The sequence below is a fragment of the Mirounga leonina genome, unplaced genomic scaffold (genome assembly GCF_011800145.1).
Source record: "Mirounga leonina isolate KUSES-001 unplaced genomic scaffold, KU_Mleo_1.0 Mir_173, whole genome shotgun sequence".
Classification (NCBI taxonomy): Eukaryota; Metazoa; Chordata; class Mammalia; order Carnivora; family Phocidae; genus Mirounga; species Mirounga leonina.
In genome coordinates, this window is record NW_023270447.1 from 2,643,339 (window position 1) to 2,666,034 (window position 22,696).

Sequence of the window (22,696 nt, forward strand, 5' to 3'; positions counted from 1 at the left end):
TGTGAGACCCAAACATGTCATTGTTAGGATTTTCATCATTCCCTAAATCTAAAAATAAGACATGGGTAAATTCCTAGGCCCAGCCACTGTTCAGGGCCAAGTTCCACAAATGTTGGCAGCCACCCTAGGGAGGCCGCCATCATCCCAAACTGCATCATTGGAGCTCACCCTATAACTTGGAGGACAGACTCTCAAAGGACAGGGTAGGAATGTCTTATATGTGATGATTTGGAATGGGAGTAAAAATTATTTATATGTTAAGACTGTATTTGCTATTCTTTCTTCATTTTTAAAAATTATGGAACATTTACTATAAAATGTACAAAAATGGAGAAGATAGTATAATAAACCCCCATGTACCCAACACTCATTTTCAACAGCTCCCAACATAGGGCCAACCGGTCTCCTCTGTACCCCCATGCTCCATCCCTAGATTATTTCGAAGAAAATTGGTGGATCCAAATGTGATATTAATGAGGCCCCCAAAAAGAATCTGACACTGCCAAAACTTAACCTTTGAGGAGAAAAGTGCCCTGTGTGAGCAGCCCCTGGGCACCCTCCCCAGTGGGGCTTGGAGGGACTCCCGTGCTGATGGAGATGACCAGATCTCTATGTTCAGCTGCGGGTAAAGTGAGTCAGGCACCTTTAGGATTCAATGCCTGTTGTTCCTTGAATTTAAAGGGGCTCTATCAGGATTTCTGGGGTGCTGGTACATAATTCCAACAAGGTCCTCGGGGCACCTGGGTGGCTCAGTTGGTTATGTGCCTTTAGCTCGGGTCATGATCTCAGGGTCCTGGGATCAAGTCCTGCATCAGGCTTCCTGCTCAGCAGGGAGTCTGCTTCTCCCTCTATCCCCTGCTCGTGCTCTCTCTCTCTCAAATAAATAAATAAAATCTTTTTAAAAATTAAAAGCAAACAAAGGGGATCTATCAGGATTTCCGGGGTACATGATTCTAACAAGGTCCTGATCATAGTGTCTACAGAAGATGAACCCATGGCCAGACCTCAGGAAGCCCAATGTCCTTTGCAAACGTCAGGGTGTGACTGCAAGAGGAGAGGTGGGAAACGGGCTCTCCCCACCAAAGACAAGACGCGCACCCCCCTTAGGGGTTGGGGGGGAGATACCCTGAAACACAGCAAGGGCTTCCTGCCACCTCCTTGGCACATTGGCTGAGTCACTTCCTCACACGGAGAACAAGGTGTTTTCACGCATTTGACTCAGCGGCACGAAGATGCTTTCAGAATCCACGAGCAGCTCCTGAGCTCCTGGCCTGACCCGGTGCATGACCGGAGCCCACGCCCTTGCTTCTCAGCCCTGCCGGGCACCTGCCGGTGTGCGAGCCAGCCAGGGCCGCGAGACACCAGATGGCACTGGAGCGCCGGGTTCCCACTGCCCAAGAACAGTGTCACCTTCACGAGGGAGAGAATAATAATCACTACGGCTCACCATGCGCTCTCCGCACGCCAGGAGCAGCCCTCCATGGTGTCCTGACAAGGCTGTCGGGGAGCTACCAGGGTTCACCCCATCTCGCAGCTGAGGAAAACGGAGTGAGTTCCCCAGGCATCTTGCCCCCGGACCACGGAGAGATGAGCTGGGATCCGAACCAGCCTGTCTGGCCCCAGAGCCCACCCTCTGGCAACAAGGCTGGCCTGCCCTGGTCGTCCTGCCCAGAAGCCCTCCTCTACTCGTGGGGGTCAAGGAGCTCTGCCCCTGGGCCTTCCAGGCCTCCCAGGACCCCACTTCTCTAAGGGTTAACACGCGCCCTGACCCGGGGGCTGGTCGGGCTCCCTGGTGAAGACCCCAGGGGTGGCGAAGAGAGAAGCTGATGCCAAAGCTGCTCGCAGCTCAGGTTCTGCCGGGTAGCCCCTACCCCCGAAGACTGTGCGGCTTTCATCTTAACCAATGACCCCGGACTTAAAACTCAAAGGACACACAAAGGCACAGTAAGGCCTCCTTTCCCCCACTCGATCCAAACACTCGATTCCTCTTCACTAGACGTGACCATGATCTCTGCTGCTTGCGTGCCCTTCCAGTGATATTTCATGCATCTATCAGTGACACACACCCCCAACAAACATATCTACGCGTGTGTGTATTCCTCCCCTTCCTCCCCTACTGTCCACACCGGAGATGTCCACTGCCCTGCCCCAGGCTCCACACTTCCTTGTCGTGCTGAGTTGGGAACCCACAGAGTTCTAGGGTTCCTGGAACGCACAGTCTGTCATCCCTCAAATCCCCTATCTCCACACCCCTTCCCTGGATGGTCCTCCCTGCTCTGATTCGGTGGTTCTCCAGCCTGGCTGCCCCTCAGAACCACCGGGGGCTTTCAAGAGCCACTGCTGCCTGGATACGCCCCGGTGATCCTGATTAACCGGTCCGCTGGCTGGAGTCTGGTTAGTCAAGGGTGGGCCTGAGGCCGCTGCTCCCCCTGCAGCCCGCTGGGGTGGAGGCTGTTCTCGTGCACGCCCGTGCTGCCATTGGGCCTGGAGGTGGATGGGGTGCGGCCCGTTCCTCCAGGTCATCATTCTTATTCCACGGTTTCCTCTCTCTGTCCCGCTCTACTGCCATCAGGATTCTCGGTCCCTTCAGCTCCTCCCTTCCACCAATCCTGTCCTCCACCCCAGGCCTCGGGTCGTGCCATAGCGTCTGTCATATCTGAGAGCTATGCTCCAACAAGGACCTCAACGTTAAGGACCCTGAACCCCAAAGCACCCCATCTTTCCAGCTCTTTTTAGTATCTTGACTCCAAAAATTCTTCAGCCTCACTGGGACCCACCTACATTTCACTCCCCCCACCCTGTTTGGAGCCTAACTTCCCTTCTTGATCGGCTTAGTCAAAGGCCCATCACTTGGTTAGTCCCTTGCTACCCTCTTAACTCCCCTGCCACCTCTCTCCATGGTCGTCCCGCGTCATTGCCTCCCAACCCTGGTCCAACCCTCCACCGACTCTGGGCGTGCCCTCCAGCAGCTAAGCATAGCTAGAGAAATCACACCTTGGATGAGTTATTTAACCTCCCTGTGTGTCAGTTTCCCCACATGCAAAATGGCAAGAATAACCTCTGCCTCAAGGGTCATTATAAGCTTTAAAGGAGCTGATGTATGTAAGGTCCGGGTAACAGTGCCCAGCACCCAGTAAGTACCATCCACTGTAAAGCACAGGATTGTTCTAAGTACCCCCTCACTGTGGGAGATAGCCTGCTTTCAGAGGTATAAATAGGAGGAACTGTCCAGCTTGGAATTGTAGAAATATGAGCTACACCGTGCGGGCTGACTGCACCGCACACCCGTGCCCCCTGCTGTGCTGCACACCTTCCCTGTCCCCTGCATCGTCACCTCACACTCGCTCCTCCTTAGGCCCCCACCACCCCTCCACCATTCAGACCCTCAACCGATGCCCTCGCTTCCTCCTTCCCAGAAAAAAATGGCACGAGGGGAAGAGAGCTCCCGCAATGAGATGCTATCACTAGTCCACAGCTTTAAATTCTCTGATTCCCAAATTTATATCTCCAACTGACCGGCAGACTCATCTGACCAACTGCCTACTTAACATCTCCACTTGGATATCTTTTTTTTTTTAAGATTTTATTTATTATTTATTTGACAGAGAGAGAGAGAGCAAACACAAGAAGGGGGAGAGGCAGAGCGAGAGGGAGAAGCAGGCTCCCCGCTGAGCAGGGAGCCTGACGTGGGGCTTGATCCCAGGACCCTGGGATCATGACCTGAGCCAAAGGCAGAGATGCTTAATGGACTGAGCCACCCAGGCGCCCCTCCACTCAGATATCTATTAGACATCTTAGACCTGCCACATCCCAAACAGCAGTCTTGAACCTGCCCCTCTCACCATCTAATTTCGTCTCCATAAATGTCAACTCCATGCTTCTAGGTGCTCAAGCAAAAGACCTTGGAGTCATCCTTGACCATTCTCTTTCTCTTGCCCCTCACGTCCAATCCAACAAATCTTGTTGACCCTACTTCCTAGATATATCCTCAATCCGACCACTTCTCATCACTCCCACTGCCATCACCTGGGCTCAAATTGCAGTCACTTCTCACCTGGATGAATTCTAGAACCTGGATGGATTCACCTGGATGGAGCCTTCTGGCAGATCTCCCTGTTCCACCCTTGCCCCCTCAGATTCTCTATGGCAGCCAGAGGGATCCTTCAAAGACAGAAGTCAGATCGTGCTGCTCCTCTGCTCAGAACCTCTAATGGCTCCCATTTCACCAAGAGTAAACACCAAAGTCATACCTGGCTCACAAGACCCTTGTGAACTCGCTCCCACTATCCCCTTGACCGCATGTCCTTACCTCTCTCCCCACCCATTCCAGATTCACTAGCCCCCTTGGATTGGACGCCAGGCACATCCAATCTCAAGGCCTTTTCGTTTATCACTCCCTCCGAAATGGAAAGTGCTACTTCCAGATATCCACACAGCCTGCTCCCCCACCTGCCACGTCTTTACTCAAATGCCACTTTCTCAAGGAGGCCTTCCTTGAACACTGTCTGAAGCAAGCCCTCTCCCTGGTGTCCCTAATCCTCTTTTCTCTGCTTTATTTTTCTCCTTAGCAATACCACCCAACAAGTCCTTAATCTTATATCGCCTGTCTCCCTAAAATACAAGATCCAGGAGGGTTGGGAAGTTTGTCTGCTTGGTTCATGGCTGCGTCCCAGGACCCACAACAGAGCCCGGAACATAACAGGCATCCCACGAACATTTGCTGAACGAAGGGATAAATGAATGGTGGTCATTCAGGTTGTTTTCAATCTTTTGCCACTAAAACATTTGCTGTAGTGACCAATACTGTGCACAGATCATTTTGCTTGTGAGTGAATATATCTGTGTAGGACAAGTACCTGGGAGTGGAATTGCTGGGCCAAAGGACTTGAACAGTTGTGATTTTGATAAACATTTTCTGAAAGTTCTGGTGGTGAGAAGTCTACCATAATCTACGACTCTGTGTTGAGCCAGTCACATGGTGAATTCTGTAGCCCTCCATGCTGACTTGGGTTTTCACTGGATGGAAAGAAAGTAATCAGGAGAGAAGTTGCCCGAGGAATCCAAGAACTTAATTAGCCATCAATATGAGTTACTGTCCCATCAAAGATGTTAGTGGGTCATCATGGTATCCTGGCCACATTGCATTTGTCACACACTCGGTGACTGCTTGAGGGCATGGACTGAAAGGCCAGATCCTATGGTTTGGATTATTTCTGATGTTGGAAGACTTTATAAGAAGACATTCAGCATATCCATGGAGAGCCTATGCTTTTTTCAAGTGGATTCGGAGATACCCTGGCCAAAAATCTTCTTGGACTCCGCCATGGCTGCCAAATGGCATGACCCCTGGGGATTTCATTCCCACTGTGGTCAATATAAATGGAGCAGTGCACAGCCTGGGCAGCTGTGTGCAATGACCCTAGCATTCGATAGCACCATTCTAGGTCAAGAACTTGAATTGGTTCCAGGGTTCCTCATATCTCAGCAGTCCTGTGCTGGCATAGTCAGAGCTCTGCAGCAGTAGTCTGCCCCGTATGGACAGTCAGAAGACTGAGAGTGGATCCACCCTTTTGTGGATGGCTTGGAGGAATTTGTAAATAGGAGCCTCACCCAGCCATCATTACTAGCTTTACCTGCAGCACAGGCTGTGAAGGGGGATCCTTGATGGAAGAGTTTGGCCTTTGAGGCCCTTAGGCCTCCCCTTCCCTGTGCAACACATCCATTCAAAGTCAAGGGCAGGAGCTGCCCCATAGAACTGCTCAGTGAGCAAGATCTCAAGACGAGCCCACAGGCTCTACCCAGACTGGAAGTCACAAGAGCTAGATGGGCCAGGGCCACCTGCTGGGTCTTGGTAACCTGGCTCCTCCAGGGCCTTCCAGGTTCGGTTTCTTTAAACTTCACCTCAGGGGGACTCTGACCCCTGCAGATGCTAAAGTGGCATCACACCATTTCCTGAACATCCAGGAAAAGGTTTTGGAAAGGAGTGTCCTCTAATTGTTCCAAGTGCACATCCACCATCTTGCAACCAGCTGATTGGCAAAAATGGAAGTCTGATAAACGTGGAGCCACAGGGACTCTCCTATACAACTGGTGGGAGTGTTGGCCATGGCCACCATTTTGAAGAGCAATTTGGCCACCATCTAGCGAAACTGAAGATACGCATACCCTTTGAGATAGCAATTCCACTCCTAAACACAGACACCCTTGGGAAAACTGTGCACGTGAAGACCTGTGCAATAATGTTTACTGTAGCACTCCTAGCCCCATGGTGAAAGCTGAAAACAACATAAATGATCCTCACCTAGAGAATGAACAAATACAGTTCAGTGCTACAGTGGACTACGATACAGCAGGAAAGATGGATGCACTAGAGCTACAAACAGCACTATAAATAAATCTCAGGTTATAGTGTTGCGCAAAAATAAAAGCTAAAGCAAGTCACAGGAAGTTGCATATAATACGATGTCACTTATGTAAAGGTTAAAAGTATGCACAAATGCTATCCATTGTTTATGCATACGGGTATATGTATTACGAATTTTAAAAAGTGTATTAGGAGGGTAAATCCCAAATTCAGGATAGTGCTTATCTTTGGGGGAGGAAGGACATGGGATCAGGGCAGGCTATAAGGGCACTTTTATGGCCTCTGTAATATTTTATGGCCTCTCTAATGTTTATTATAGTATTATATATGTGTGTTTACATGCCTGAGACATTTCATGATTAAACAGATGTTTTAAAGAGTGTCTGAATCAAACAGGGAACAGTACTGTGTGTGCTGGGACCAGAAGCCAGTCTCATGAATCCCTCCCTTACTGGGCTCTCTCAAGATGGATGCCACCAAGGGGCCTGCCCATCTGGAGACCTGGGTGAATCTCCCCGTTTATGAACACCTCCAGAGTATACTGTTTCCTAACAAAGTCCAGTAAAATATAACTGAAAGACTCAAGTGAAAACGGTAGATTGATCATTATTCTAGAAATACAGTGGAAGTAATTCATAAAAACCACTGGCTTTCTTCTCATGGCCCTTTCCCCCCAAACATATCACTTGTTCACAACATCCTCATGTCAGCCACGTGGCTCGGGAGGCACACTCATGGTCAGGAGATTCACTAAGCTCTTCCTGAAGTGGACCTCCATGGTTGCAAGCCTCAGATGTTCTATCCAAGAATGCCCAGGGCCAATGGATTTCCTATCTGATGACTATGAGTGGTGTGTGTCTTACCCACTGCCATCCCCCAACGTCTGGGGATGTTCTAGGGATTCCCCATTAGATCTGGGTTCTTCTCCCTGTGTCATCTGTATGAACTTCTTGTGTGAACACCAGTGTGGGTGAGCACACGTGTGACACGGCACTGTGAGGGCCAAGGCTGAGGGCCTCAAGATGGTGGTGTTCTGACCCATGCCCATTGCCTGGAGTCTCACCAATGAGCTGGCTGCTCACTGATCAGCTGGCATTTGGAATTGGACCTCCCCAGCCTTCCCCGATGGGTTACTAATGTACATTGCTTGGGGCACCTTGAAGGGCATCCCATTCTGCATTTGAAATCTCCTTATTGCTCAGGGGACTAGCTCATGCCAGTCGTGGCCAGTGGGGAATAGAGAGGCAAGGCCATGTGGTGGCAAAGACCACCATCAAGAAACCTGCATGTATCTCTTCAGGATGACTATGGCCCTGTGATAGCCCTGTGAAATGTGCACAGTGGTCCCTCACTGGGCTATGGGGGGCAGGATGAAACGTGCGAAGATATGGATGGATTTGGTAAGGGTAAAATCATACCCCGTGTGCTCTATTATCCTGAATAAAACAGTAACACTGTTCCCCTGATTTGGGTACAAGCTGGGATTCCCAGCACGGAGATACCTTTTCTTAGGCATCTCCTTGGTTCCTGCTGTCATAGATCCACTGATGAAACCGCCCATGCTCCCAACCCCCATGCCCCAGCCAAACCTGCCTTCCCACCATGGCCTCAAGCATGCCCAGTGCTTTTCCACACTTGCTCCTGCAGTTCCTTTGACTGCAATGTCCGACGGCCATTCATTGAAATAGGATCTGCTCCCCGGTCACCCCTCCCTGAAGCTTCTCCCGATTCTACCCAAATTGAGGTGATGTCCCTCTCATTGGAAACTTGAGGGCAGGTGCATGCCCTTTCCCCAGTGCATGCCTCCAGGGGCCTGTGATGACTGCCTGACACATGACAGGTCCTTATGAGCGCTAAACTGCAGGACGCTGGCCAGGCCCAGCGGAGCTGTCGGTGTCCCCCAGACCCTTACCTTGGGGGTAAACATGTGTAGGATGCCATCGACGGCCCCTCGCAGCAACAGCCCCCGGACCAGGAAGCAGGCGAGCACCACGTAGGGGAAGAGGGAGCTGAAATACATCACCTACAGAGAGGACAGGGACCCACGGTGGGGCAGAGTGCCTCCTGAGGCTGGCACCCCCCTCCCCACTCACAGCTGGGGCACACGAGCCTCCTCTGATGGCAGGAGTAAGAGAAGCCCTGGGACCACTGGGCACAGGGCCAAACCCACTGTGCGCCTGGCACTAAGCCAAGGCAGAAGCAAGAGCACAGACAAGCTGGAGTCAGCATGGCTGGGCCTGGGGCTAGCTTCCCCCTTCCCAAGGGCTGGCAGGGCTGGGCCTACAGCCTCCTCACCCCCAAGGGCCGCCAAGGGGGCAAGGAAACCTCTCCTCTCCCCTCTTCACTTTTTCGCGTCTCATGCCTGCCTTTCCATCCCTGACTCCAGCGGACCCCCTAAGGCTCTCCCCTGTCCTTAGAGCTCCTTTGACAGAAGGCATCCAGGAGGTTACAGACATGGCTCCCAAGCCAAAACATCAGAAAAGGTCCTGCCTCTTGTGATTATACACTGCGTGCTGTTTTCTAGCATGTGCATTTCTTGCACATTTCTGTATTCCCCTGTGCCCGGCAGAGAGCCACACAGGAAGGAGATGCTCACAGAGTGTTAGCTGCACCGAAACAAATCAAGACGGCTGTTTGGGTGGGATGGTGTTGAAGGTGAAAGAGCGTGTGTGTCCAGAGCTGGAGCACCTGAGTTCTGATCCTGGCTCTGCCATTTACCTACCATGTGACCTTGAGCTATTCACGTGACCTCTGTGTGCTTCCCTCTGCGCATCTATAAAATGGGTGTAAGGCTTCCTAACTCATAAGGTTGTTGTGGACCAAAAGCATTTGTACGTGTGGCAGTACCTGATAAGTGCCCTCAAGTGTCAGCTACTGTTTTGGCCTGTGGAGAGGCAAGAGGTGGTAGCCAAGAATACTCTACCTTCCCAAGGCTTAGCTGCCTTACTCGAGAAGTCCATGGAACCTGGAGCCTCAGACAGTTGGCCAAGGCTCCAGTTCCAGCTCTGAGACTGACTGGCTGTGTGATCTCAGGGGAGGGGCTTTCCCGGCTCCCGGCCTCAGTTTCCTCATCTGTAGAATGGATGGATTGAGCCACAGAGTCTCTCATGTCCTTTCCAGCCCTGGCAGTCCATGAATACTGGTACATGACAAAGAAGAAAGGGCCCCTGCCTGAAGGGGGTGTGTGGGATTGGCTGGGCTGCACCCTAAGAGGGCATCGGAGAGCCACCCTCGGAGGCCCCAAGGCCCCTTCGCTCACAGCACCCACCTGCTCAAGGCGCCCCTTAGTTCACACACAGTGCACTGCTGATTTCCACCAAAAAGTGCTCAGAGCAGACTCTTCTAGGGCTTTTGCTTGGGAACCTAAGGGGCTAGGATCTAGACGAATGTCCCTGGGTCCGAACTCCTAACTCTCTTTCTCTTTAAAGTCTGCGGAGCAGGCCTGAGGTATCTGAGCACAGAGGTGGCTGGGGGTCAAGCACTGATTTTCCACAAGCCCCCTCCTAGCCACTCCTGGTGGGCTGTTCACAGGGAAAAATGATGCAGCAGTGACACGCCCATCACCTCACGGCGGGTCTGTGTCGTCATCCTGAGCCACCCAGAGGCCAAGCCCACTCAATAGACCCTGCATGGCGTAACCCGGTGCCTTCAGCCCCCTGCCCACCATGCTCTTCTGTGGCCCCCTGTGTGAGTCTGACTCCCTTCCTGCTCACCTTCCCCGAGGACTGGATGCCCTTGACGACGGCCATACCCACGATGCTCCAGGCCACCAGGAGACACAGGGTCATCTTCCAGTTGAGGCCGCCGCTCTCCGAGATGGAGTTGGATATGTCCAGGGCCTCTCGGTACCAGAAGTAGGTAGTGGCTGAGCTCTTTTCACACTCTGCCTCCACCACTGGAACAACAGCAAAGGCCAGAGGGCCTCAGGCGGGGCTGTGGGGCCACCTCCTCTGCCTGATCCCCACCCAGGGCAGCAGTGGGCGAGCCCCCGGCTGAGTGCGGGTAGCAGGGAGGGCCAGTGGTCCTTCTGGGCTAGCCAGGATCTGGCAGACCCTGAGGACTCCAGATGGGGCTCCAGATAGGGCCCAGGAGGCTTCGGGACACACGGATCTGCTGAATTCCCACACATGCCACCCCTGCCCGCCTCCATCCGTGGAGGGCAGCAAGGATTAGGCAGAACTGGCCTCAGGTTCCTTGGGAAAGGTCCTGAGCTAAGAGTCAGACATCTGGTTTCTCATCCCAGATCCTGGTGCAAAACACAGGAAAGCCACTTCTGGGACCTCAGTTTACCCATCTGTGAGTGGAATAAATCATCCAGCCTTTTATAAGACTGGCGTGCAAATTAAGGCTGCTTCCAGATAGGATGGTATTCGAGTAACACAGGATCATTGATAACAACTAAACAAAGCCACACTTTCCAGAGTTTTCCTTATACTCATTTCATTCAATTCCCTGAGAACTCTAGGGGATAGGCCATCAGAATGGGAAATGAGGATCATAGAGGGTAGGTATCTTATTCAAGGTGACACAAGTCAATGAAATCCCGAATCTGTGCCTAAGCCTCTTAGGCTCCTTCAACCCCTTCCTGGGACGGGCTGGCTGGGGTCCCCAGGTGGGGTCCTATTCAGAGGGTCCCATACTTGCCTGCCACAGTCCCATTCCTGATGACAGGACATTCGCTCCACGGCAGCGGGTACTGGAAGGACTTGAAGAAGTAGAAGATGCTCCACCCGATGATCACATTATAATACAGCCCAACAAAGAGGCAGACCTGAGGACAAGGGTCCACGGTGGGGGGAGGGGTCATGAAGGCCGCAGGCTACTCCACCCCACCCCCACTCCCGGTCCAAGGCCCAGGCTCCCCCTGACCGCACAAAACACTTCGAGGTCTTGCAGGAGGCGGAGGAGGGGGAATGAGGCATGGGCTTTGAGGGCCTCCTCCTAATCCTCTCTTCATCTGGTATTCAGGGAATCCACAGAGGAATGTTTCAGATATTAAAGATCTCTCCTTTAAGCAATGAACTCTTAAAATGTTAATCCTTTCCAGTTTGAAATTCTTTTAAGATGCTTAAAGCATTTCCCCATCATTTCCTGATGACTCAGGATGACAATTCCAGAGCTGCCCTCCGGGACCATGGAGGCCGGCACAGCTTTTGTCTCTATAGACAACAGCCCCAGACTGCAGTGCACTTGAGGTTCTGCGGATGCGTCTTACTGGTGTCTTATGTCCTCCCTCCTCTTAGGACACCGCTCTCTCTTTGGTACTGGCCGTAGCCTGCCCCCAGACAGACATCACTTCTCGTGTCTCGGGAACACAAACATTAGCTTTGGCAGAATTCTACTTGAAAGAGGAATGCGTAGATTCGGACTGAGGGTCCGAAAGCTTTCTCAGAAAGCAATGCTTTTACACACAGGGATCTGCTGTGTCTGCTCTGGATGCTGAGAGGCCCCTTCTACCTCCAGGGGCCCAGCTCTGTTACGTTGATCAGTGTGAGAGCTGAGGGCCCCTTGCTGCCTCAGTGTCACCTGAGCTCTGGTGTGCAGGATCAGACACTCCTACGGCACTCCTTAAGGGGAATATAGACGGAGAGAGACCCCTACTTCTTCCGCTTGGGCGCTTTCAGGCTGAGGGGAGACCCACTCACACTCATGGGTACACACATGGCCAGCCCCAGGAGAAGACGCTGTGTTTAGCCGTGTCAGCCTGAGCAGAGGTGAAGCCCAGCAGGACTGCGGGAGCTACACAGACCCTCCCCCAGTCCCTTCCAGAAGCAGGTGTGAGCAGGGGCACCGTGTGCTTTACCCTTAAGGGAAGCTCAGTTTCCTTACCTAGAGAACTAAGCAGAGCCTTACCTCCAGCCCCGTGAATGAGCCTCACCAAGCTCCCCATCCAGGCCAGTGGGGCCTCTCTGGCTCCCACTGTTCCAAAGCCTCACCCCTCCTGGGTCAGCCATGGGCTCTTGTCTGAAACCTTCTCCAACTCTGTTCCTGTGCCTAACAAACTGGCAATGAGACCTCATGCCTCAGGGCGGCCTTTTCCTGGGCCACACTCTCGCCCAATTCAAATACTCTTCAATCAAGGAAAGAGGAAGGGCCTCCCTCACACGGGGCTGAAGGGCTGGTAAGCAGACAGAGGTATCCGGGACGGTCCACGTTCTCTGCGGTCCGGCCACAGAGAACTCCAGCTGAGATGTCCCAGCTTTTCCTCCTCGGTAACAATTCCAAATACTATATCCTGCTTCAGAAAGCACAGCTCACTTTCAACGTAGGAAATGCGTGGCCTTGAGATGCTGGCTGTAAGCAATTCTCATGCGGAGGGTCTCCCTCCCTGCCCTTGACCTGGCCCAACTGCAAACCCCATTCCCGGGAGCGGCCCCTCAGCCTGCTGGTTCCTGCCCAGCGTGGGCCCCCGACTCACTATGCAGCTGGAGAAGCCGATGCCCCCCAGGCGGGGGCACACATAGTGCCACACGCCAATGCTGCCACGGCGGATCCTCTGGCCCACAGCCAGCTCCAAGAAGAAGAGTGGGATCCCGATGATGATCAGCAGCACAAGGTAGGGCACCAGGTAGGCACCTGGGGAGGAGAGAGGAGCGTCAGAGGGTGTCCAGAGCACGGCACCAGGGTGAGGGAGGACAGCCACGTCCTACAGTCTTACCCACCCTCTGACCATCCCCAAACTGCTGCCAGGCCTTGTGCTCCTGCAGGAGTGGTCTGGTTCCTACATGTGACCCACCATGCACTGGCCACCGGACCCGCCTTCTTCCCCTTGACTGCCCTGATCTGAAACGCTAAGGGAGGACTGCTCGCAAGGTCAGATCCCGAGAGAGACAGACAGATGCTGTAGCGTCTCTCAGGAATCCACCGTCAAGTCCTGCACGGACCCAGTCGCGTCCTGACGTACTGTGTGGACACCTGTTCACGCTCCCTCCTGGCCCCCAGAGAAGCAGCCCCAGAAGGAGTGGGCCCCATTCACTCGCTGCTCCCCAGAGGCACAGACCCCAGGCACGGCCTTCCCCGCCTCTGAAACAGATGCTGACGCCGCAGACCAGGCAGCTCCAAGGAAGTGGAGCCTGGAAGCTCTCCAAGGAGAGAGGGTCTGACAGGCACCACCATTAATCTACAGCTAATTGGAGGAACGAGAGAGAGAAATTAGCAGTTCAGAAAAGCATAGCCGGGAGGATGGTAATGAATAGACAGAACAGATCTTGATAAAGATTCCAGATGATAAATTAAACTCACTGTCCCTGGCCTCACTGCAGACACAGTCTCAATTCCAAGTGACAGGGCGTTTAGCAGGAGAATTAAAATCGTGTCTGGACACAGACGAGTGATCTGTCCTGAGAGTCGTGCCAGCAACCGCCAGACAGCCCCAGTCACCAGGGCCCCGGTGGTCAGCCAGCACCCCCAGACCAAGCCTTGCCGGCTGGGAGTATCCAAAAGACCCCCAGCCACACACGACTCTGCCCCCCGAAATACGACATTCCATGTGTATCCAAGCTTCGGAAGAAAGCTGGGGAGCAGGCATTTCCTGGGCACAAGACCCAGCACTTGGCAACAGTTAGCTGTTTACTACAGGTCTACCCTGTGCCAGGCACTTGCAGTGGGGGGGTCTGGGGGCAAAAGAAAGCACAGCCACTATCCCAGGACAGCTCGCAGTCTGGGAGGCAGGACCCGCAGGTTCACGTGAGCAATGTCAGCACACGTGCACGCACACGCACACATGTGCGCACGCACGCATGCACGCAGACTAGTCACAGGGGGCCAGCTGAGCACCAGGCATGCCGAGGGAGGGCTCAGGGTCCAACAGAACTAATCAGGAAAGTCTTCCAGGGGCGGTAACCCACCCAGCCTTATATGACAGCATCTAATTCATTAAACATACACCTACACATGGCCACACGTACACATAAGTTCAACTTGGCACTAACAAGCAGTACCATCCTGGCGCTGAAAGGAGGGGGGGCCTGAAGGACCCCTGGTTCTGCCTCTTGGTCTTGGGTTTGGGGAAATGAGAGAGGAGGCACGTGACGTGCAGAAAAGCGAAGGGACACGACCTCACTGGTTTTGTATTTCAGCCATATCCCCTTGGGTGGGGCAAAACGGGCAGGGAGGCGGGTTTCGGGGTGTCCCGAGGGCAGGCTGGCATCTTCTGTGAAGGCTTTTCTCCTCTCCCCAAAGAACCAGGGAGAGCCTCCACATGTGTGCTGTCCACAGAGCAGTCCTCAGCAAAGACTGGCCACGGGCAAGCCGCCACCTGCCACTGGGGCCAGTGGCCTGAGTCGGGCCCAGGGCACGGAGCTGGCAGCAGCTCTCCACCCCAAGCCACGGCCCAGCCACACACAGCGCTCAGCAGCTGGGGTCCGGGTGAGAATTTTTGGTTAGGCAGAGGTCCTTTTTCTTATCAACCCTTGTTGAAATCATTTGGAAATGCACCCTCTCCTGCCTTCAAAACTACAATTTGGAGACGCGACGGGATCCCATTTGATATTCCAGTGACTTGCGGGAACTTCGGGTCCTCCCTCTCAATAGCTGGGAGCACTGGTCAGGGTGTCAAGCTCTCAGAAGCTGGGCTGTGGCACCTCCGAGACCTCCTTGATCTCTGCAGTCTCCGTCTTGGTCTGTACTCTGGGTCTTGCTTCCGGCAAACCCTGAGGTTATTTCTGGGATTTGAAAGACCACCTGGTTCTCAGCCTGTTGAGATGCATACCAAGTAGGAGCTGAGACCCGGACCCCCGGGGCCTGACGTCCTGGGCCTGAATCCTAGCTCTGCCACTTACTAGCTGTGTGACTTTGGGCCAATTCCTTGATCTCTCTGTGCCACTTGGTCATCTATCTGAAGAGGATAATAATTCGGCAGAACCACATGAAACTGCTGATACGTGACCATCTTTGACTCAGAAAACACCCATTTCTCATGCTTCAATGCTACCCTTGCACGGGGCTGTTGTGAGGATTTACATGAGTTACTTCGCCCTAGTCAGCACTTGATGAACATTTGCCCCTTTTTCATAAAAATCAACAGAAAAAAAAAAAAGCAAACTAAAAGAACGCAGATCAAAGGAACCGTCAGCATCGAGTGGTGCGAGCTAAGCAGAGTTCCAGAGTGCCCACCCAGATTTCAGCCAATTTACTGGCTCTCCCACGGCTCAAAACCACAGAGCTGCCTCTCTCCACCCAACAGTTTTCTCCTTCCTGTATCTGAAATAGGATCATTAGCCTCCTTCCAAAAATCATTTGGGATGACTTACCATAATACTCGTAGAGTACAGGAGAGTTAAAGGCAGAGATAAAAAGGGATTCTAGGAATCAGAGAGGATGGAAGAATGTGAGCAGCAACAAGGAGTGGAGAGCTCAAAATCCTGAGCACTAACAATGCTTTTCTTCTGGGGGTTGTCCACGGTGTCTGGCACCAGGGCGATGGGCTGGTGGTACCGTGAGGAGGAGACCTTTGGCAAGCCCACTGCCCCGGGAGTGTGTGTGGTGGGGAAAGGGACTCTGACTCGGCACCCAGCACCCAGGCAGAGCTGGTCATCTAAGCCACAAAGCACAAGGTTAGAGGTTCCCAGCTGGAGTCCCAGAGGCAACGTGTCCTCTGACGTCACCATGGATGCCTCTTGTCAGCATCTCTCAGCACATAAGAAAACCACACACATAGAACTATACCTTTCTTTGGGTTGGTCTTGTATCAACTCAGTGACCTGAGTCTGGCCATGCCACTCAGACCAAAAGCTCTAACTGGCAGTTATTGATTGATTGATTGATTGGGGCGGGGGGCGGGGGGCGGGGAAGACCTTGTAAAGCATGGAGAGCATATGGTAAATAGACCATGGTCTAGTGGAAAAATAAAAGCCTCTGGCCTCAGTTATAACAGCCAGAGGGGCCATCTCACTTCCTGCCCTTCAACAGAAACTGGAACGGAGGGGAAGCCTTCAGCCAGACTTGGCCTCTGGGTCAGAGAGGGTGTGTTCTGGGTAAGAGGGAGTGTCCCTGGATGGGGCTGCATCTCTGGGAGAGGCTCCGTGGCCAGAGTCCCATGGAGCAGAGACAGAAGGAGTCAGGTTAAAATGTCTACAAAGCTGTGGCCAACCATCAGTCTGGGGTGTGGCAGTCCCAGGCCACGGGGACTGAGGCACAAGGGCTCTCTGCTGGCTCAAGTCACTTTCGCAGATGTCCCAGCTTGTAAATGTCATTGTCTTCAGCCTGCTATGTTTTTCTCTTTATTTTCTGTTAGCTTTCCCCTGGTTTCAAAACAAATTACCTTTGGAACACTCCAGCCTGCCTCAGAGGGGCTGCTACCCGGGTTTGATACCAGGGGTAAGATCCTCTAGGTGGATTAAAACGCAAGGGGTAGTATGAGGCCCCCTCCTATCTGGGAGACAGCAGCAGGTGTCCTCGGATGCCAGGGCCAAGCTGTCCAGGTTAGAATCCTTACTTTATCACTAGTTGTGTGACCTTGAGCAAGTCATCTAACCTCTCTGGGCCTCGGTTTTGCAGTCTCTACCATGAGGATAATAACTCCTTCCTCACATAGGGTATAGGGGGAATCAAGGGTTGAAGTGTATGAAATTGGTGTTTTGGTTGTTCCAAGATGCTCAAACATCAGCAGTTTCATGCATTTCAGCCTAATATCCAGTAAGTGTTAAACAGTGCCTGGCACCCGGCAAGCATTTAATTAGAATGGTCAACCGTTCCTCTTTACCATGCATCGGATACGGTGTTAAGCATTCCACACGTAAAGTTCATTTAATCCTCCCCACTCTGCCATGAGGCAGGATCTACTATTATTCCCATTTTACAGATGAAGAACAGAGAGGCGCAGAGAGATCAAGGAACTTGCATGGGGTCGCAGGGCCGACTGGCTGCACTGGGGTCTCCACGCAGGGCATCCTGGGCCAGAGCCCGGGTCCTTATTATCACCATGCCTGACAGCCTCTCGGTCGCTGTTAACCAATGGCTATTTCTGGGGAGCCTTCCTCTAGAATCCCGAGCTCCACCCGCCAAGGGCCCCAATTCTGCATCAGCAAAGGGGTGTTCCTTTTCACCCCTGGGCCCGGCCCATCTGCAGGGTGCCGTCGGGGCAGGCAGGGCCGCCTCTTACCGCCTCCGTTTTTCTGGCACAGGTAAGGGAACCTCCAGATGTTGCCCAGGCCCACAGAGAACCCAATCTGGGCCAGGATGTACTGCAGCTTGCTGTTCCAGGCCGGCCGGTCCTCCGCACCCAGCTCCTCATCTGCGGCCTTCTGCTTGCTGCCTGTCTCGCCCGCCACGTTCAGGATGCTCTGCTTATAGTCCACCGGCTCCTCGAGGGCCAGCAGGTCGGCCACCGACTCCGTGACATGCTCGCTGCTGTGCTCGCGCTGGGTCACCTTGCTGTTCTTTGGCATTGCTGCCGCCTGGGCCACGAAGCCCTGCTCCCCAGCACTCAGAGAAGGTGACACTCGGCTGCTGTCAGCTCCTTCTCATCCAGGGACCTGTGAGAGTGACCAGGTGAGCAGGAGAGGATTAGCTGACCACACCAAGAGAGGTGAGGAGCCCACATGGACCCAGATCCCCCATCACTCCAGGGCACATACTCAGAGGCCGGGCAGTGAGTGGCCTGGAATATGGAGCTTGCCTTCCTCCCCATCAGAGGGTGCCCACCAAGGAGCTCAAAGTCTGCAGACTCAGTTTTCCCACAGGCCCTCTCTGAGCATCACCAAAAGGTAAACCTAGGGATGCCTGCATGGCTCATCAGATAAGAGTCTGCCTTCGGCTCAGGTCATGATCCCAGGGTCCTGGGCTCCTTGCTCAGCGGGGAACCTGCTTCTCCCTCTGCTTGCCACTCCCCCTGCTTGTGCTCTCTCTCTCTCTCTCTCTCTGGCAAATAAATAAATAAAATCTTAAAAGAAAGAAAGAAGGAAGGAAGGAAGGAAGAAAGCCAAACCAGACACCAAACCCAAATAAAGGGCCGTCCATGACGGTACTGGCCCCTCTTATAATTGCATGTCCTAGAGCGTTCAAGACCCTTCAGAGGCCCCCACAGCCCTCCTCTCCCAGGCGGTGCAGGCTGGTGGCCAAGCCCTAGCCCTCCTGAGCTCTATGTAGCTAAGCCACCTGGTGGGACCCAGGGAAGCTGGTGTCTGCCTTCTCTAGGGTCTTTCTATTCAAACTACAGTTCATGGTCCAGGAGCATCACAGGGAGCTTGTTAGAAATGCAGAATCCCAGGCCCACTCCCAAACCTACTGAATCAGTCTCTGTATTTTTGTAGAACCCTCAGGTGATTCAAAGGGACATTAATGCTTGCAAAAAAAAAAGGCTAGAGCTCTCAGCACGGGGACCCTGCGTACCAGCCCCCACGTCCCCTTCATTCCTCCAGCAAGAGCACTGACCAGGTTTTGCTAAGGATTCTAGCACCACTGCCTAGAGGTGTTTGCTGACTGCCAACAAATGCTGGGTCATTGCTCAGCACTGACATTATCTGAGGGCCACTGCAGCCAGTTCTCCATCCTCCTGTGACAGTTTTACAGCAGATTATGTCTGCACAGTGCGGGCGGCGGAGGCAAAACCCACCCCGGCTCCTGCCATTCCTCATCCGTCTTTCATGCCTCCCCTTAAAGAAATAAGGCACCAAGGAAATGAGTCCTTTGAAGGATAGCAACATGCTGCTATGTTTCAAAGCACCTCCTCGTTAAGGGGACGTTGGAGGATTTAAAATTAAACACACATACACCCCGGCCTGCCGTTGCCCTGCATCTTTCGAGGTATGTAAATTACCCAGCTCTGTAATTGCTTTACTAAAGGAAGGAGCCGCCTCTGGAAGCCGTGCTCCCGTCTGTTCTCCTCATCGGCGCCATCGGAACAGCACGGGCAATGGCACCTCGCAGTGGAAGCTTACCCCACACCTCCCGGCCAACTCCGGTAAAGACCCAGACTTCAAGGGGACCTGGCCAGCCAGATCCTGTTACACATGTAGTGATGCTGGGAGACCTGACAGATGGGGACAGTTCCCCCCGGTCTGTGTGGTTCGCCAGCCCTCTCTGGGCCAGGCCGTGGACCACAGCAGCAGGTGACACCTCCTGCCTTCCTCATCCAAAGGAGACAGTGAGTCTTTAGTGACTACTCCCCGTCCACCCCAGGAACAGTCAAGGTCTTGGGCTTTGGAGTGACTGAGACAGACAGTCTGCCTAAAAGACCTCAGAATTCCCTATAAGAAATGCAGCTCTCTGTTGGGACCTCACTTCACTTCACATCGGGTCAGTGGAACATTCCACCGTGTCCCGGAGGGAGTGTGTGTCCACGGACCCTTCATCCCTCAGCTTCCCCTGGCTGCCGCATTGCCCATGCTACATAAATAAGGGAATGGTGCCCCTAGGTGTTAGGCAATGGGGAGGCCTGTGTTCTTGCTGGGGTTGCAGGATGAGCCCCTCGCCTTCCCCAGTCAGCAGGTCCTAGTCGCCAGGGCACTCAAATGGAGAAAACCTAAGGCCCATGCAATGTTTGGCTGGCTGGCTACCCCATCTCCCCTATAGCTTAAACAAGAGTTTTTATTAAAAACTAGAACTGGGAGGGGCCCCTCGGTGGCTCAGTCGTTAAGCGTCTGCCTTCGGCTCAGGTCATGATCCCAGGGTCCTGGGATCGAGCCCCACATAGGGCTCTCTGCTCGGCGGGAAGCCTGCTTCTCCCTCTCCCACTGCCCCCTGCTTGTGTTTCCTCTCTCACTGTCTCTCTCTCTCTGTCAAATAAATAAAATCTTTAAAAAAAAACAACTAGAACTGGAGAGAAGGGTTGGGGTCCCTCTGCAGACAGCAGTCACCAGGGTACCAGCTCAGAGCCTAACTCCAGGTACTGTGGCTGCAGTGGGATTTGATCAGGACAAATCTGCAGTGCATTAAGCATGATTTACGCCCGTCATCCCACAACTGGAGAAAATCAGAAGGGATTCCCGCAAGTCTGCAGAATTTATCCTGATGCAGACCAACTGGAGGACAAGCTTCTCCATAAATAGCCGAGAGAGTGGCAGCTCTGGTCACCAACAGAGAAAGGGCTGCAGAGGGGCGATAAGCCTTATTTAAACTAGGAGGACTCAAGGACAAAATCAACACATTCTGGTAAAGGCAGGGAAGGACACCCGCAACAGCATCATAGAAACCCTAGACATCGGCTCAGTAGGAGCTTCTTCCTTCTTCCCAAGATGTGTGTGAGCATCCTGCATCACAGGAGGGGCGCCGGGTCCTCCTGCGCCATCAGGTTTGCAGGGCGAAAAGTACTGGTACAAATTTGCAAGTGAGCCCCTGGGCTGGGCAGCAATCACGGCTGGAATCTTCTGTGCCCAGAAACACGCTCGATGACAGCAGAGTCTGACACTTAGAATAGTAAAGCTTGAGGGGCCCTAGCAATATTCTCATTTTCCATATGAGAAAATTGAGGTCCAGAGAGGAAGTGAATTGCCCAAAGCCATTGGGTCAGACTCAGCATGCGGGGTGGGGAACAGGAAGAAGGCGGTGGTGGTGAGGGTCTGGGTTTGAGAGCTCCCATTGCATTCATTCATTCATTCATTTATTCACTGAGTGACATCCACTTACTGAGTGACTTCTCTGTGCCAGGGTCTGTTCTAGGCGTCAGGAATGCAGCAGCAAACAAAATAAGCAAAGTGTGTCCTCCTGTGGCGTTTATATTTCTTGTGGAAGGGCCAGATACTAAAGAAAGAAAGAAAGAAAGAAACGTACAATGGCCTGTGGGGATACATGATATAAAGAGAAATAACATGGTGGGGGGCGGCGTTGCAAGCTGGAGGGCCGCCATTTTATGGTCTGGAAAGGCATCCCTGAGGAGGGGACGTCTGAGCAGAGGCACTCAGGAAATGTGTGTCAAGTGAGTGAGCGAACAGACGAGATGGGAGCACTCAACCCCTGCCGGTCTTCAAAGCCCCTGCCCCCCACCACCGCAGCCGACTATGGGGACTTTGGTGCGCTGAGAGAGGTGGGCAGCCACTTCACTTTAATGATGCAGGTGGCAGTCTTCTCGGGGGTAGAAAGGGTCTACATGATGACAGCTCCCCACTCGGAGGGAGGCTGCTGTGGGGACTCGGTGAGCGGGCGCATCCAAAGTGCCCAGCGCTGGGCCTGGCATCAGGAAGGACCCTGCTGCTGGAAAGCCTTGCATTATTTGCCTTTATTCATTTAAAAATATGGAAGCTCCCCTATTTCTATTTGGTCACAGAAATGCTATTGCTCCTCAGGAAAAGCCAGAGTGAGTTTGTGGAGAAGTGGGGGAGGGGGTGGAGAGAAGCATTTTCCACCCACACCATCTCAGGAATGTCCAAGTTTTGTCAGCAAGGACTGGCGCCCCCCCCCCGGAGGCTGCTGGGGCGACACCCTACAGAGCCCAGCCTGCCCCCCTCACCTGGTGCCACAGGGAAGCAGGTAACGGCTAGACAGCGCAGGGTCTTGGGTCTAAAGATCAGCAGTGTTATTACTGATAGACACGCGGCCTCACCTTAAAGTCTAGCAATATTAGTAGTCGAACGACAGCTCATATCTGTGATAGTTTGAAACCACTTACAGTTTTTACTCAGTCTGCTGGCGTGGTCTGGGGTGGTGACACTGCTCAGAAGCCCGACTGCACGGGTTCAAATCCCAGCTCCGTGCTCACCAGCTGCCTGGCCTGAGCTCTGTTCCCGCAGCGGTCAAAGGAGGACCACCATGCCCACCTTACGGTGTTGTGGGGAGCATCGGTCGGGTGGGTCTCAGAACAGGGCCGGCGCCCAGCAAGTGTTCACAAACGTCGCCTCTTCTTAACATCTCATTGGATTCACGGCCAGCCCGGGGCGTGAGCGGCAGCCGCGTCCCAGGGTGGGACAGCACCTGGCTCACATCACGAGGCTGTCGGCACCCACGTCTCCTCACTCTTGTGCTCCCTCCATGTTTTAAAGAGGATGGGGCACCAGTGACTTGGAACGACCCTCCCTTCCTGCACCCCCCAGCTCCCTGGGAGTCCCTGGGCTGGTGAAAGATCAGCTTTCAGACCAGGACATGGGAATCCAACACATACCCAGGCAACAACCCCAAAGCATGACCTGGGACAAGCAAGATCAGAGAAAGACCCAGAGGGGCAGATTCCTCTTTACCCCTGACTTTACAGGCCATGGAGTCAGCCATGATCCAGGTATCAGGAGGCCAGCGAGGTGGTGGTCCCGACGAACCACCAACCAACCATTGCAAGCTGGCCCCGTTGCCCTGACCTCTCTAGGCCTTGGTTTCCCTGTGTGTAAAATGGGTTGGTCTGCATGATCTCTGAGGCCCTCTTCAGCTCTGTCTTTATCCAGGGGGTGTCCCTCCTGCACATGGGTG

General features: G+C 53.3%; 1 protein-coding gene across 1 annotated transcript in view; it reads right to left on the reverse strand.

Annotated features, from left to right (window-relative positions):
• SLC6A17 (solute carrier family 6 member 17) overlaps nt 1-18,175 on the reverse strand; it is a 29,673-nt gene extending 11,498 nt beyond the window's left edge. The window contains exons 1-5 of the mRNA XM_035020126.1: nt 17,466-18,175; nt 12,783-12,940; nt 11,009-11,135; nt 10,078-10,259; nt 8,277-8,387 (exon numbers count right to left, since the gene is read on the reverse strand). Coding sequence (XP_034876017.1) covers nt 8,277-8,387; nt 10,078-10,259; nt 11,009-11,135; nt 12,783-12,940; nt 17,466-17,751 — 864 coding nt within the window. The 5' untranslated portion in view covers nt 17,752-18,175. The remainder of the gene's footprint in view (nt 1-8,276; nt 8,388-10,077; nt 10,260-11,008; nt 11,136-12,782; nt 12,941-17,465) is intronic.
• Between the last annotated feature and the right edge of the window lie 4,521 nt (nt 18,176-22,696).